A 15,475-nucleotide genomic window follows, 5' to 3' on the forward strand; every position below is an offset into this window, starting at 1 on the left:
TAAATGTATAAAAAATATTATTTAATTGAACAGAATAAAGAAATGTAGTGTTTTTTAGTGTAATTATAGATATATGGATGGGGAACGGGTTGAGAATGCTTTAATGAGTCAATAATAGATCTAAGACAAATAGTTTCTATCAATGAACGAGAAGTTATTTTATGTGAAATTTGTTGGAAATCTTGTATTAATAATAACCTGAAAATAAAGAAATAAGAAATAATCGACACAGTAAATCGGGCTGGTGTTTAACACAATTCCCTTAAACAGATTCTAAGTCTGTTCCTAGAGTACTCCGGTTCGAAACAGAATCGGTGCTCTGCCGGACTCGGACACTTGCCTGAAACTGATGCGGGAAGAGAGATGAAGATCAAATCTTTTATTAGTTATTTAAATTTGAATTTCCTATCTTATCTTTTCTTTATTTAGTATAAATAGGGCTATTAGGTTTTACTGTTTGAGGAGTTTTTGATTAAGTTTTATATTAAAAACAACATTGTTCTTGAAACTTTGATTCGTTTTATCGTCTTTGAATAATCATGTGTCTCTCGAGCCATTGATCACTTCCAAAACTGCATCAGTTGGTATCATATGATGCGGGAAGAGAGATGAAGATCAAATCTTTTATTAATTATTTAAATTTGAATTTCCTATTTTATCTTTTCTTTATTTAGTATAAATAGGGTTATTAGGTTTTACTGTTTGAGGAGTTTTTGATTAAGTTTTATATTAAAAAGAACATTGTTCTTGAATCTTTGGTTCGTTTTATCTTCTTTGAATAATCATGAGTCTCTCGAGCCATTGATCGCTTCCAAAACTGCATCAGAAACGAAAATAATGCTGTTGCAGTAGGAAGAAGATGAAGTGTGTTTTTGAGTTGGTGTGTCTTGACTAGAATCTAGTCATGGTATTTATAACCAAGAGTCATAACCATATAATCAATTCTTATTTATGACCATTAAAGAATATTAAATAATTATATTCATCTAATGACCATTATAAAAAAGAATTGAAACTGAATCGCAATAATCATAATCAAAAACGAATTCAAAAACTGTCTCATTCAAAAACGAATTCAAAAACTGTCTCACGCGGGCTCCGCGGTTATCGGAGTTGGACGTGCGGGCACGCACGAGTTCGATGGATTTTTAGTCCAGAAACCCAAATTTGCTTATATAGACCATATAATTTCCTTATATAGGTATTGAAAATTTCATGGGTTGGTGTGAAACATCGCAACGTTTCATAAAGAGCTATGGCATTGGGTGTTAACATTGCAGTTACATCGTTATCAGTAACTCCATTTGGGAGCAAACTCAATAGCCACCTAAGTTCTAAGGTGTTACTAAAGTACAAGATGACAATGTTGCTACTGATTGAACTAAGTTGTCATCGCAGCTTACCTTCAGTAGCTATCGACATTTAGGAACCAAGTTTCTATCAAAATGTCAATGTTGCTACCCTTGGAACCCCCATAACTACCATATAGATTCGTTGGTACCAAAATATTGTTGCTCAAGTGTATAGTTCACTCCTAAATTGTACCAATATATATTGTGATTTCTCATCTAGTTCATAAGTAAATTACCATTAACCAAAATAGCTTGGTGACACTAATATCACCAACAAAGTCCATGCATGCATAACATAGTTTGACTCAAATCTCTATGTAATAGATGTGACAAAACACCAACTATATTACAAAACATTGTTTAAAGTGAAGTTACGAAATGTGTGGATTATGTTATGGAAACTTAGAAGCTTTAGGACCTACCTTAGCTCTTTACTCTGTAATGTGTTGGATGTCAATAACCTACAGTTCTACACTAAACATTCAACAGTACTACTACTGAGTAATAATAGACAGAAAAGCTCTATGATGAACACAGTCATTAGTCATTACTGACTTTTTATTCTAAGTTTTAAGTCTATAAATACACCTAATCAGGGCCATCTCATGGGTAAGCTAAATGAGGTAATGGCTTTAGGCCTCCAGATTTATAGGGCCTCCATTTTAAATAAGAGTTATGTATTAGGAGATTTTGAAAGTAGTGTTCTTTTGGATTTAGTAACTCGATGATGAGTCACAAGCTAAGGATGATTGCTTCATATTCATTATCACGGCATATCATCTATATTCTATAATTCTTCTATACTCTCTAGCGCTATACGCATAAAGAAAAGAAAATAAAAATGTCACAACATTTTAATTAGTTTTAGGTCTCCAAAGATGTTGAGCCGGCCCTGCACCTAGTCAAATGTTCCGGAGTCACTAACGATCATACAATATTGAGATCAACGAATTTTATGGTTAATATCATAAAAAATAAACACCCTTTCCTATTTTTTACGCAAAATTGTCTCAACATAATTTTGATATATAAAAGTCCTTGCACGTGTCAAGAAACACACAAAAGAGTCAATTAATACAGTTTTGTTATACTAAACTCTTTATAGTTGTCTTGAATGCATACGGGGCTGGGAAATTCAACACAACCTAATAAATAATTAATAAAAAAATACATGTTAAGTGTATACATTAAACTAATGTCATGATTATTGATAACAAAACGTAATATTCGTTTAATATTTTGTAATCCACAACAATAAATACCAAATGTATTCATGCATGTAGAAAGCCAGAAATCTAAGTGTATAGTATAAAGAAGTCGGTATTCATTTAGATATTCATTACACATACACATATTTTAAGATCAAGTCATGGAGATGATGATAATTAATTCAAAAATGAAAATTAAAAAAAAAAAAACACACCAATTTTGAGGTCGATAAGGGTAGATGTTATTTGGATAAAAGTGATGTCGAGACCAAATTGATACCTTTTTTGAAACCCGATTTGTTAAGAGCAGTTGACAAAGAGAAACTTGATGTTCTTTTGCGTAGCGCTAGTGATGGAAATAAATATGGTGTAAACTTCAAACTCATTGGACATTCCTATGATTTATTTGAATTAGTCATAAAAACATTTGACTTTAAATCCGTGGATAATGTTGAGTTTGAACCTGTTCGCGGTGAACTCAAAGAAAAATAACCATGAAGATTGGTTTTACCCGTTGGTTTGAACCTGTTTGTAACTCCCCACTGTAACGTGTTGTTTTTTTTAAATATGTTAATTTCTTGTATTTTTGTCTTGACAAACTTTTTTTTTGTTTAGCTCTAATGCTATAACCCAATACATGTCATCATAGCAAATCTCGCCGATACCGACTGACGGGTTTTGTCAGATAGATGCTATATAATTATCCCACAATTCAATGATATATGTTATACTTTTTAAACGATCAACTAATCCTTCACATGAGCTACTAGCTAAACTCGCCCAATTTACATTGGGATACTCTATCATTTTCGATCCGGGGAAAACCCTCATCTAAGGTCAATGTATGTGGCCACTCGTCCGTAGTTACGATAGTGCAGTGAGATAAAACTTGTTCCTCTGTCTCTATCTTTTTGAGTTATTTTATTAAAAGTTTCTGGGTTCTCCATCCCCAAGGAAGCTGCTTAATATTCCCAATTAATCTTAAATCAATCAAATTCAGAACACCCATGAATCGATTCATCATCAATGTAAGCTACCTTCTACCCCTTAATCATTTAATAATAATAATTTCTCACTCGATTTTCGTTTAACAACAATTTGTTCTTTTTTTGTTCTAATAATAAAGAAAAAGCTCGGAGCTTTCAGAGCCTATGCTGCTGCTGCTGCTGCTGGTGCGAATATTAATAATAATAATCTGAAAATAGAAGGCGTGAAAGATATTATAGCCGTCGCCTCCGGCAAAGGCGGTGTCGGCAAGTCCACCACCGCCGGTAACTGATTTCATTTTGTACTGTTATTAAGATCTTCGTTTAACAAAGCCCTAATTTTGACTCATTTTTATTTGCAGTCAACTTGGCTGTTTCATTGGCTAATACGTGTCAGCTTCGCATTGGATTGCTGGATGCTGACGTGTATGGGCCATCAATTCCTACAATGATGAAACTAGATGGGAAGCCTCAAGTAAGCGAAGGTGATGATCATGATAATGATATTTCAATGTTCTTAGAGCATCAAAATGACTTGTTTGCCCTCCGTTACCAATTATGTTAACGTAATGTGTTCTTTTTAGGAAACAAAATGATTCCGATTGAAAACCATGGAGTGAAATGTATATCAATGGGATCACTTGTCGACAAAGATGCTCCGATTGTCTGGAGAGGTCCTATGGTGTGTGTGTGTGTGTGTGTGTGTGTGTGTGCAGTTTTCATATAATCATTTTATATTTATATATAATAACAGTTAGTATATTTAATACTTGTATGAATATTAGGCTCGCGAGCCTGCTTGAGCTTGATAAGTGAACCTCGGGCTCAGTTTGAGCTTTTAGCGAGCCAATCTCAAGTATTTTATGAGCCACTTGGCTAGTTTTTCAAAACAAGTTATTTATAGGCTAGGTCTCAATTAGTAGCTCATGAGTGGCTTGCTTGTTTACACCCCTACTATTAATAATTTGTTCAGGTTAGATTGGGAGGGGTTGGTGATAAAAGTTAAACCTAAACCAGGCCATTTATAGATAAATGGTCAAAAGTGTTACCGTTAAGTTATAACTTATAAGCCTTGTTTACAGGTGATGAAAGCTCTTGAACAATTGACGAGAGGAGTCGACTGGGGTCAGTTAGATATTCTCGTGGTGGATATGCCACCTGGTACTGGTGATGCTCAGATCTCTATGTCACAGAGGTTGCAATTATCAGGTATACGATGTAAAAATATATATAAATGAATAACTAATTTGTTTATGGACTTAAACATGTTAATGTAGAACGCAACAAGTGTTAATGACTATGGTGATATTCAATATACCATATCAGATAGAATACTGCTCTTTTATATGTTCCAAATATCCATATACTAATCCACAGATTTCCTTCAACGTGCATTTTTAAAGGTTTAAGTCGTTAACATGTTATCATTTGTTGTTTGGTGGCAGGAGCATTGATTGTATCAACTCCTCAAGATGTTGCGTTAATGGATGCTCGAAGAGGAGTCAAAATGTTCTCCAAAGTCTCTGTTCCTGTAATGATAATTTTCATGTCTTTTCGCGCTATATACAAACATAATACATGCATACGTATATATAGGGGAGGGTTCTGGGCAAAAAAACAGTTTTTCGTGAGAACTAGAAAAGAAAAAATCATTTATTTTTTCAATCTTAATTTTTTTAAATATAATGAAATTCAAAGTGCCCTGCTTGCGGTGCGCGCATATAATGTATATATGTGTGAACCCTCGGGTGGGCAAAAGTAAAATTGCACTAATTTTGACGTTATTTTACTAATTTTGTGAAAATAACGTTAAAAGTGATGGAAGGTTAATCAGGCATCATGTGGTGGCGTTGATAGCCGAAAGACAAGGGTACATGCACCAATCAGCCGGCGTCCCGATGATTGAGTGCTATGTGCCTTATGTAATATGTCCAAGGCTTGATGCAAAACTACTATCGAGCCGGGGGTCTCACCGGAAGCAGCCTCTCTATCCCCATGGGGTAGAGGTAAGGCTGTCTACATCTTACCCTCCTCAGACCCTACCATAGCTTTGCTATTGGTGGGATATACTGAGTACGATGATGATGATGATGATGATGATATGATAATGAAATTCAAAAACAAAGATGAATAAATTTTATTTATTTAGAAGCCTACACTTGTGTAAGTAAACTTTGAAAATAAAAAAAATACGAACAAATTAGTTAGTATATAATAGACATTTGTATAAAATTTCGAAAAAAAGTTAAACGATGTTTTTTTCTCGCAATAATTTAGTGTTCGTTGAGGAAACCTCACCTTATGTATGTATAATACATTTAATCACAAAAAAAAGTAGTATTAAATTTGTTTATTTTGCAGATATTGGGACTGATAGAGAACATGAGCTACTTCAAATGTCCACATTGCAGCAACCCTTCTTACATTTTTGGAAAAGGCAGAGCGCGTAAAACAGCCGAAGAAATGGGGCTGGGATTTGTTGGTGAAGTGTGTTTTAACCCTTTGACCAACTCAATCGTGTTGACCAGCTTATGTGTTTTTAACTTTTTACTAATTAGTTGTCATTATGGATGTAGATACCACTAGAGGAAGAGATCAGAAGCGGGTCCGATGAAGGTGTTCCCGTAGTTGTATCTCAGCCGAATTCTGCGGTTTCAAAAGCATATTGTGATGTAGCTCACAAAGTTATTAGCAGACTCCGTGAATTAGCAGCAGATGACCAACACTTTAGATCTGTTATTACCCTATAAATGAAATTTTCCTTTCTTTCATCTCTGTTACTAGCATTGTCATACCTTGTTGTAATGCATTTTTTGCTTCCTTCATATCGGTTAAAGTATGACGATGACGCAAGAGTTTTCAAGTTCAAAAATGTAGGTCAAATTTTAACCAAGTCAGTTTGGCGGATTTTTGATGTCATGTTCTCTGCATACCAAGTCTACAATGAAAGTGAACAAAAAAACAATCAACTGAAACCAAAATCATACTAGCTGACGATTCAGCTTTGCCTCTGTTTTAGTTATAACTCATTCCTAAACCAACCGCAACAAAACTAACTACACCAAACTCATTTATTACGTTTAACTATCAGATTTATAAAGTTGATTATTATGTTGATAGTAACTTTGTAAGTTCTTCACTTGGCAAATTATTCTCTCAAAAATAACATAAAGGTCCCATTTGGAAGTTTAATAAAAAGTGTCGTTTTCTCAAAACATAATCCAAAAGACAGCACAAACTAAGATTTAAAAAACGAAAGGCCAAACAAGCCAGTATGTTTTAATAACGAACTATTTCTTGTTACAGCATTACCCTTGCTACCTCCATTCATAAAGAAAATTGCGTAAGAGCATTTCACTCAAAACACACTTCAATACCCGTAATTCCCTCCGTACACAGCTCCACCATACTCAGCAGCAGGCGGTGCGTGAGTGGCAGGAGGCGGTTGAGATTGGTAACCGCCAGGATAAGGAGCGTTATAGCCGCCTTGAGCAGGTGGTGCTACGGTAGCATTTTGTGCCGCAGTTGCAGCTTCAGCAACAAAATTCTGGAAAAAAAAATATATTATTAGTAATCAATCAAATAGAAAATCTTCGGACAATAGTTATAAAATTTAACGGTTGGGAAACAAAAAAAAACAAATAGAAACTAGCCCAAATTTATTATTTGAAACAAAAAAATCCCCATATAAATATTCAAGCCAAAATGCGACCCATGCATCCTATTAGACCTGAATATGTTTGTTATAATTTCATATTTTATGTTTTCTTTAGCGAGCCAAACGAGCAACAAGTCACTCGAACTGCAAAATTATAATTTAAAAAAAAGTAGTTTTTCACTTTTTCCTATCTCACTTTTATAATAAAAACAATATTTTAAGTAAAAAAATCTACTTCCAGTCAAGCCCATTTGAACCAATTCAACCGTATGAAAAATTGACCATTTTGATCCACTAAATGAACTATGAAATAATACCTGTATCAACTGCTGGGCTGTCTGAACTTGTGACGCTGACCCGTTAATCTCAACTGTCATTTCATCAGGAACGCCCCGTGTTTCTTGTATTGCAATGGTGGCCCCACTGGCCCGTCTTATATAACTAATATTAGTCCCCGAGGTACCGATTACAGCATCAGCATAGGAAAGAGGGATTTGCATGTTTTGTGAGACCTAAAAGAAAACATCATACATCAGTATATGTAATCAACATAATTTGAAAGCTATGTAAGCCTGTAAACGAAACAAACGATCAGTAAACCGTTTGGCAGAAAGTTCGTTTATTAAATATAGGAATCAACAAAAACAAAAAGATTTGTTCATTTAGTTTCTATAAACAAACAGGCAGACACGTTCGTTCACTTATGTTCGGGAACGTCCATTTCTGTTCGTTGTTTTACGTTTATTTGTGTTCGTTTGTATACGTTTGTTAATATAAGCATTTCTATATTTAAGCCCATTATAGTTTATTCTAGATTTTATAACATTCTAGGCCCAACACATTGTTGTTCACATTTACCTTAATTTATTTATAGCTCGATTAGGCTCTTCATTAACGTTTTTGATCCATTCATTTATACTGTTAACGAACAAACATAAATAAACACAAACACATTCATTTTCTTAACAAACGAAACCCTTGTTCGGTGTAAGGTAAACAACCAAACACGCAAAGCTCCATTTGTTTTCATCCGGTTCGTTTAAAGAAACAAACGAATATAAACAAGCTCTAATCGTGTTTGTTCGATTTGCTTAAAGTTTAAGTAAACAAACAAATAAACATGAATACGCTACATTTGTGTTCACTCGGTTCGTTTACAATTAACTATGACTAAAATAATCACCCGTTCTATAAGATAATAAAACCCTAATTTTACATAAATAATACCTTTGTAACCATCGACTGTTGTGGCTGCACGGTTGAAGAGTGAGGCGGTCCGGTGGTTGGATCCCTACCATAAGGAGGACCCTGACGAGGCTGTTTATCCATTGGTGGAGGCAAGTCTGCTCGTGGATAGTAGTTGTCAAACTGGTGCTGAGGTGGCATAAACTGATTGGGTCCAAAATTTGGCCCAAAACTAGGGCCACCACCTAGGAAACCTTGAGGTGATGGAGCACCCCAAGGTTGGTGAGGTGGCATCTCTTGATTTGGACGAGCATTTTGCATCTGTCGAACGGCAAACAAACTTATAGTCTTTTAATAAGATAAACGAGGTTGTTTTATCACTTAGAAATAATACTTACTTGCGACTCAAATATACTGATAACGCTCCGATCAACTAAAAATTTTCTTAAATGAGTTGCAATTAGTTCCAAAGCCGTGTGCACACCAGTTGGGTCCCCTTGTATCTCAACAACACTGTCATCAGGTAGTGCAAAAACTGGGAGGTTTTCTGCAAAATTAAATAAAATTTAAACCATATCAATAAGTTAATATTTCAAATGTGATTACTATTGTTCAGTGATAATCTAAATTTTTGAAGTCATTGGTTTAAGAGAGTATTATGTATTAAAAATTACACTTTGATGACTTTTCTTATTTTGCTACTTTTTTGTGAGTTTAAATATTTGATACGTTGAAGAATAATATCCTACTTAACCCAGTTAGGAGTATGTGGGTCACTGTAGGCAAGAATAAGACTGTAAACGAGCCGAACCAAAGCAAGTTGGAATCGAGCTCCAACTTAAAAGATGGAGCTCAGCCTTGCCCATTTATTTTAACAAACTAGAAAGTCTAGCTCAAGCTCAGCACGTAAAAACCTCAAGCCAACTCACGCCTTGTTGAGCTGACATGTTAGCTTTTTAGATTTTTTAATTTGAATGACATGAAAAATCGAGCTCCAGCCAGCTTGTCGCTTGCAAGCCAACACGTTAAAAAGATTACTTAATTTTTTTTTCCTGCACACATGTATATATAGAAGACAAAAAAAATCGCATACACACAATAAAATTTTAAAAAAAGATTTTAACATTATTTTTGTTTTTTGTTTTTTTGCAATTTTTTAAAGATCAAAAAACAGATTCAAATAACATGTATTATTTTTGTTTTTTCTTTTCAATATATTTATAATTTATATGTTATTATTTATAAAATAAAAAATTGGGTTTAATTTAAACAAGCCAATCGGGCAAGCCACAAGCCAATTATTAAGCAAGCCACGAGCCGAGCCAACCCTGGGTTGGGCTCGTAAACAACGTAGCTTTTTCGAGCCAAGCTACAAGCTTTTATAACAGTTTGAAGATTAAAAAAGAATAATCTTTCATCACCTCCAACAACCCGAATTTTACAATTTGAAGAATCTTGGATGGTCTTTATAGTGGCACCCTGCTTCCCTATCAAGCTTCCACCTTGTGCACCCGCTACAAGTAGCCTTGTAGAAATAGAAGCAGGCCCACCAGGGGGGCCATGAGCAGAATCCTTGTCAGCATCAAGGACTCGTTGATGAACCTTCAACAAACCATCCATTGCAGGAGATATAGGAACCTCCGGTTCTTCTTTTGCAGATATCAACACCTACCAAAGAAACATTTAATTATTTACTAATAACTTCGTATCACAAAATATTTATTAAAGTCACATTGTTGCATCAAGAATAAACATTAATAACTTTTATAGAATATTACTTAGTATAGAGTAAATTACAGTTTTCGTCCTTTAGGTATATAGCAAATTTACCTTTCATCCTTCAACTAAAAAAATAATAGGAATTATCCTTACTGTTAATGTTGTTGCCACGCTATTTGTCATTTGATCTAACGGACATTAAATTTATCTGTTAAATCCAGTCACGTGTGTTGCACATGAAGGTAGTTTAGTCATTTTACTCTCACAAAAACTAATCTTGTAATTTAATATAATAATAACAAATAAGATTATTGTTCTCTCACTATCTACATACTCTATTTCTAGTCTCTCTCTACATTTCTTCTTCTTATTGTAGATAAGATTTTTGGGTTTTGTTAACTTGTTTGACTTGTTTACTTGTTTGACTATTAACAAGTGGCAAGACATCAATCCATCCAGTTCTGAAGTTACCTGCAATCTGGATCTTGGGCTCTTCTAAATGGAGCCACTTTGACAATTGTAATGTTGCCTTTAAAATGAAAAAAAACCTGCACACATTCATTTAAGTTATTGGGATAACATAAACCTTTTACCTATATTTAACCTTATTTTTGTTAGATGTTAATAGTTGTAAATTTTAATCTTCATCAATTTCATGTTTTCTTTTTAGCTGTTACTGTGTTACATTTTAAACTCTTTATATCTCAGTTTCTTATAGTTAATAATTATATCTTCCTTTTGTTATGATACATTCTTTTGTTAGTAGACATATATCACACATAGATTCACAAAATAAAACAAATCAATCAACAAATAATATAAAAATCTATAAATGCAATAACCAAACATAATATGTGAGAAACTTACAGCTCTTTCATTAGTACCAGGAGGACCATCAAGAATCTTAATGCGAGCCCGAGTTTCTTCACAAGTTTTCTTTATGTATTCTCCCTTACGACCAATGATACCACCGACTTTATGTGCGGGAACCAGTATCCTGAAAACATTCTCTCCGGGCCACCCTGGCCATTTCTGTTCCACAACACCTTCTGCAGCAGGACCACCCTCCGCCACCTCAGCACCACCTTGTTCTTCTTCATCATTTTCTTGAGGCTCTACTGCTTCATCACCATGTTCTTCCACATATTCATTCTCTGGAACTTGAACTTCAACTGGAACTGAGTTCTCAGTCAACGCCTCAGTGTCATGTATATTAGTGTTATCTTCTGACATGTTCTATAAAAAAAAACAAGTGAAATCAGTTTAGCTCGTGTCCTTTAAGATTGTCATAAGACAATGCATCAAAATATTATTTAAAAATAGACCAAAAACCTAAAATAATTAATTTTAGATTAGTTAATAAGAAATAACAAAGGTAACAAGTGCTACTTAGCTCCCAAACGAACACAAACAGAGCATGTTTGTGTTAGTATACTTTTAAAAGAACAAACAAATAAACACAAACAGTTAAACAAACAGGACTATCTTGTTCATGTCCGTTCATTAAAAAATCGAGCATGTTCGTGTTTGTTTTAGTTCGTGTATAATCGGTGATAATATAATTTCATAAAACTAGACAAAATTGCAATATGCCTAAATGGTTTAAATAAATATATAAAAAACAAATTTAAAACAACGTAAACTAACAAACACATAAACGAACGTAACGAAACCGAGTCCTGTTCATGCTTGTTCGTTTAACTAAATGAACAGATAATTTGGTTCATGATTACTAAATAAACAAACATAAACTAACTTCCTTCGAAAGGTTCACTGAACATCAGGTTCGGGTTCAGGTACGTTTGCAGTCCTAGTGCTACAATGTGGAAGAACGCATATCCGTTAACTAAAAACCAGATTACAAACTGTAACAAACAAACCCTAAACCTAAAGGCACAAATTCTCTAAAACCCTAAAAAGCTAGGGTTTGCAATTTTACAAACAATTACACAAACCCTAAGCCAAAAACCACAACAATTCATCAACACACAAGAGCATAGTAATGAATTCAAGGTCTAGATCTAACAAATTGAACAAATCAACGGAAAAAATGGGGATAACATAATAACAACAGGTAATTCCGTAATTGACATACAAAATCGCCAACAATTAAAGAGGAAGAAGTATCGATAACAATATACGGATTCGTACGTAAAGCGTATTGGATAATTAGTGGTGGACTTACGAGTGAATTCGATTTCGGAATCGATTGAGCGGGAGAGAGGCGGCTGGCTGTGAGAGTATGTAGAGAAGAAACAAAGAATAGCGATTTATCTACGGATAACTTTTATCATAGGTACCTACAATTATCACTTTTATCAATTTTACCCCGTCACTTGAGGTTATTATTAGAGTATTCCCGGCAGGGCCGTCTCGTGGGTAAGCTAAATGAGACCATGGTTTTTGGCCTCTACATTTAGAGGGTCTCAATTTTAAATCAGAGTTATATATTATGAGATTTTGAAATTAGAGTTCTTCTAGAACTAGTAATTCATTGATAGGCCACAAGCTAATAAGGATTGCTCCATATATATTATCAATGCATATCATTCATATCTTATAGTTCTTGTATACTCTCTAGCACTATACGCATAAAGAAAATAAAAGAAAAATGCCTCAACATTTTAGTAAGTTTTAGGCCTTCGAGGACGTTGAGCCAGCCCTGATTCTTGGCAACTCTTCAATAATTATGTGATAGGGTTCTTTAAATTTTTTAGATTATTATAAGTGGTTATGAGTGTATGAGAGAAAATTTTGGTAAGATGAGTAAATTATGAATAAACTTGGAGGAACACTATTCAACATCTATATATTTGAAGGTGGTTATGAGTGGAGTAGGGAGAGAAGATAATGATAAATATGTAAAAAAATTATTTAATTGTATATAATAGAAAATTTGTAGTGTTTTTAATTTAATTATAGAAACAGAGATAAAGAAGCTATCAGGAATGATCTTAAGTATAGTTAGTATGTCCACCATGCTTACGAAGTCCTCAATAGTTTAGTCTTTTTAGTATTGTGGTTAATTGAAAATTAACCTCTCTTTTCACTAATAATCCCAACTAGTTGTTTTAAACTTGTGTGTTATGGTTGGGATGCGTCGGAAACTTAGTCTGTATCAGTTTGTTTCGTACCTATAGAGGAGGGTAGCAAAAAGCCTCATATGCCCGCCAATTAATACTCGCAGATTACTCAAGGATCCCTCGTAAGACATCCGCGGATCATTGGTGATACCCGCGGATCGTTTGGGACTTCCTCAGAAGACACCGCGGGTCATCTACAATACCTGCATAATGAATGGAAAACAAACACCAAAGAAACACAAGGTCAAATAGTTGCCCTAAAAGGTAGAGGACCTCCCGCATGTGCGGAATCCTCCCAAATGCAGAAGAAACGAAGGATGACGTAAGCAAAGCAGTTGTAACTAACTTCATTCTAGAAGATTAATTCAAATATTCCTTGAAAGGGACATTCCCTCTTTCGTGAAGAATACGTGACAAGGTAGCCAATCAGAGAAGGACAACTAGATAGTTTGTTATAACCGTGCACATAGCTATATGTCACTTCCTATCAAATGTTGACACGTGTCCATTCAGTTAGAAAGAGCATATTCAAGAAAATGACAGTTGCACCAATCATATTCCCTTGAACCACTTGCTATAAATACCTGATACATCATCATAAGGTACCCATTCACACTACATATATTACATAAATCACTTAAGTACTTTCTATCTCTAAAAACTGTACTATTCTCACTCCGGAAGGTGGTTACGGGAAGACCCCCCACTCTTGTCCTTCCCGTAACGAGCTCACGGTGGTTCTATTTTGTAGGTCATCGTCGTCAGAATTGTTAGATTTAGACCCTTGTTAACTGAATTCCCGTTTCATAATCCATACCTGGTGAAATCATTGATCTAACTTATTTGGGTTTAGATCCATGTTTCTTCAGTACCATTAAAAATTTGTAGTGTTGTTTTGTTGGAAATGAATTGGTCATTGGCGTGTTGCAGGATTTTACTTGTTTTGAATAGTTATAGTTGCAACGTGTAATCATGATATTATGAGTATATAAATTTCTAAAGTCTTTAAATGATGAGTGTAACATGTAAATTCAATAAGTGAAAATCCGCATTTTGGGGTGTTTATAACGGTGGAGCTAAAGATAGGTTGAGTTTCGAGCTTATTGTCATCTATAAAGTTTAAGATAAAAAAAACTTATTTGACATTCATCTCGGAGACAAAAAAACATGACGATCTCGCAAACGGTTGAAAACCATTCTCGTAATGTTTAATTGACTTCTAGCCCATTAACCTAATCATTTGCATCTACAAAGTGGTAGCCAAAGTGTTAGCAAACCAACTAACGTTGGTGATTGGCTCAGTAATTTCAAATATTTAGTCAGCTTACATTACGAACATGGACATTTTTAATAAACCTCTTATAATCAATGAGTTAATTTTGTGTGTTAATAAGTCCAGCGCTAAGATGAAGCTCTTCAGTTGACATTGAAAAAGCTTTTGGCTCCTTGAATTGAGAATTTTTGAATAATCAAATGCAATTATGAAGTAAATGACGATTATGGATCATAAGTTGTTTATCCTGTGCCCAATAATACATTCTTGCTAATAGTTGTCCCACACTAATGTTCCAATGTTATTGGGGGAGTGAGAGAACGGACCCACTGTCACCTTTCATTTCCAATTGCCAATGGAGGCTCCATCAAATAATGTTTAATGTGCGTCAAACCGGGGCCTTTCACGAAATTAAAAAAAAACTCTAAACGACAGGGCGGTTGTGATGTCTCACACCTATTCTATGTGGATGGTGTTATTTCTTTGGGTGATTGGTGTTAGTACTATAGTGTAATTGGATTAATTGGTCTATCAATGTAATCATAATAAACATTAAGCAAATTCGAGATGTGTGGAGTGCATACTTGCTTTAATCTACCATGATGTTAGGGGTGAAGCCCCTAACGAACATGGGTTCGGAGCAGTGCCCCCGATTTCGGGGTTCTAGTGGTGGTAGCCCTTAGCATGGTCCACGGGGCAGAACGCCTTTCAGGGTTAATTTATTTCGTTACTAGGCTTCATTAAAAAATTCATTAGAAAAATGCATTTTATGATTATGTCACACATAATTATAAGTATTATTTAGAGTTTATTTATTAACGTTTTTTTAAGTTTTGAATGGAATCAGTTATTGTTATAATTGATGTGCTAGAAACAGTCAATTAAATATTAACTAAACTAAACAAGTAATAAAAACTAGACTTAAGACTCAACTACACAAAACACCGGCAAGTGAACCGGTCAATTGTACTAAAGCTAAGTAAGTCCGGAATATCGAACCCACAGGACTCT

At 34.5% G+C, this 15,475-nt stretch overlaps 2 protein-coding genes across 2 annotated transcripts; one reads left to right on the forward strand and one right to left on the reverse strand.

Moving 5' to 3' along the window:
- Positions 1-3,492: 3,492 nt before the first annotated feature.
- LOC143617227 (iron-sulfur protein required for NADH dehydrogenase, mitochondrial-like) lies at positions 3,493-6,374 on the forward strand. The gene is made up of 8 exons (XM_077089855.1): positions 3,493-3,588; positions 3,687-3,831; positions 3,909-4,031; positions 4,131-4,228; positions 4,629-4,755; positions 4,992-5,077; positions 5,908-6,033; positions 6,123-6,374. Exons 1-8 carry the CDS (start codon positions 3,568-3,570, stop codon positions 6,294-6,296), a joined length of 900 nt encoding a protein of 299 aa, XP_076945970.1. The 5' UTR covers positions 3,493-3,567; the 3' UTR covers positions 6,297-6,374.
- A 357-nt stretch (positions 6,375-6,731) lies between these two features.
- Positions 6,732-11,346, reverse strand: LOC143617226 (flowering locus K homology domain-like). Its single transcript, XM_077089854.1, has 6 exons — positions 10,976-11,346; positions 9,811-10,057; positions 8,788-8,936; positions 8,432-8,710; positions 7,522-7,716; positions 6,732-7,093 (listed from the first exon to the last, which is right to left on the reverse strand). The coding sequence occupies exons 1-6, from the start codon at positions 11,339-11,341 to the stop codon at positions 6,917-6,919; spliced, it is 1,413 nt and encodes a 470-aa protein (XP_076945969.1). The 5' UTR covers positions 11,342-11,346; the 3' UTR covers positions 6,732-6,916.
- Between the last annotated feature and the right edge of the window lie 4,129 nt (positions 11,347-15,475).

This window comes from Bidens hawaiensis, unplaced genomic scaffold (assembly GCF_021521415.1).
Source record: "Bidens hawaiensis isolate Kalapana, Puna unplaced genomic scaffold, B.hawaiensis_p1.1 tig00053142_1, whole genome shotgun sequence".
NCBI classification, from domain to species: domain Eukaryota; kingdom Viridiplantae; phylum Streptophyta; class Magnoliopsida; order Asterales; family Asteraceae; genus Bidens; species Bidens hawaiensis.